At 34.2% G+C, this 1,866-nt stretch overlaps 1 protein-coding gene across 1 annotated transcript; it reads right to left on the bottom strand.

Annotated features, from left to right (window-relative positions):
- Window positions 1-952: 952 nt before the first annotated feature.
- LOC137656426 (uncharacterized) lies at window positions 953-1,387 on the bottom strand. Its single transcript, XM_068390606.1, has one exon. The coding sequence runs from the start codon at window positions 1,385-1,387 to the stop codon at window positions 953-955; it is 435 nt and encodes a 144-aa protein (XP_068246707.1).
- Between the last annotated feature and the right edge of the window lie 479 nt (window positions 1,388-1,866).

The raw sequence follows: 1,866 nt of genomic DNA, 5'->3' as shown, positions 1-1,866 counted from the left end.
TTATGTCCTGTTGCCTTGAGGTTCTGTATATAAAGGAGAGTGTTCCTTAATAAACAACTCAGTTGATTGCATCCTGCCTTTGAGTTCACAACCCTCTCTCGGCCCGTCACAAAGCTTATGAATCTACCATGTTTTCTTTGCAACTCAGAATGTAGATTTGGTTAAGCTTGAGAAAATAAATAGAGTTCTGTCTCCATTTGAACGTAACTTTTATTGATTCCAGTTCTTGATCGGGATTTGAAAGAATAAGTCAACAAACAGGTGTATAACTGCATATCTGTATTCCCTTTGAATCAGTAATTGCATTTGTCTGGTTTGGTGTCGTGGTATATACTTTCTTTCTATTGGCGCTGTCAAAATTCTTGAATTTAAACTTTGCATCGTTGCAACACTCGGAAAGCAATTAGATTTTTGGCCACATATTCGTGTTAAAAGATATATATATATATATATATATATATATATATATATATATATATATATATATATATGTATATATATATATATATATATATATATATATATATATATATATATATATATATATATATATATATATATATATATATATATATATATTACAGTGAATCTGTATAATCAGGGAATATATATATTCTCTGATATTTTCATTAATTTGCATAATGTCTGATTCACTCAGAGGATATGTATATTCCCTGAAATTTTTAGTGAATATACATATTCCCTGATTATTCGGCCTTATTATTATACAGATTCCCTGAATATATTTATATATATATTCACAATGTAAACTTGTATGGTATGGTAGAATAATGGAATAAATCACTAAAAACAGTAATACACTTCTGTAATATTTTATTTATCACATAAAACACTTGTATGTAACAAAATTTATTATGAACAGAAAATAAAACTTGTCTGTCACAAAATACTCACTTAAAATAAAACTAGTAAAAAAATAATAAGGATCGTTCTAATATTTAGAAACCTTGTTTTCACTATGCAAACTTGCATGACATCGTGAGTTGCATTTAACTTTCAGCTTAAAACATTTACATCGATTTGTTTGACAACGTTTTGAACCAGCATAGTTGCATTTGGCAAAACCTTGACCACCTGACTTCGACTCTTGCTGCACAGCAGTTCGAAGCGAAACAATCCTATCGGTTGTCACATGGTCTTTTGAATACAGTTCATACGTACATAAATCAAACTGATTCCTGGTATATTTCCCACTCAGTATACCACTCTTCACTGCAATCATGTAATTGTCATTTTCGTCAATATCCATAATTATTCCCATGATATTCCTTGGATCCCCACGACCCCTATCCACCATTGTTATCGGAATTGTTACATTGTTCCCGACGTTTCTACGGTCCATAATACGACGACTTCGTTTAACCATACGTTCAACTTGTGAAAGCTGTGCTTCGCACGCACATTTTCGCTAAGAGGTAATATTCTTTTGACGAACGGAGAGTGGAGATGTTGGTTCGACAGCAGGTGGTTCAGCAGTAACTGGTTCGACAACAGATGGTTCGGCAGTAACTTGTTCGACAACAAGTGGTTCGACAGCTGCAGAGAGAGAGAGAGAGAGAGAGAGAGAGAGAGAGAGAGAGAGAGAGAGAGAGAGAGAGAGAGAAACATTACACTCACTACAATCCACATAATAACATAAAAATACAGTGTATTGAGGGAAATTTGTTATCCATTCGACCATAAGGATACCCTACTGACTAACCTCTAATCACAGTCGTGCACAATACTCCCAGTGCAGTGACATGTTCGACAACAGGTGGTTCGACAGCAGGTGGTTCAGCAGTAACTGGTTCGACAGTAGGTGGTTTAGCAGTAACTGGTTTGACAGCAGGTGGTTCATCTGAA

This window comes from Palaemon carinicauda, chromosome 17 (assembly GCF_036898095.1).
Source record: "Palaemon carinicauda isolate YSFRI2023 chromosome 17, ASM3689809v2, whole genome shotgun sequence".
NCBI classification, from domain to species: Eukaryota; Metazoa; Arthropoda; class Malacostraca; order Decapoda; family Palaemonidae; genus Palaemon; species Palaemon carinicauda.
The sequence above is the reverse complement of the archived record's forward strand: the minus strand, read 5'-3'. Positions and strand labels throughout refer to the sequence as shown.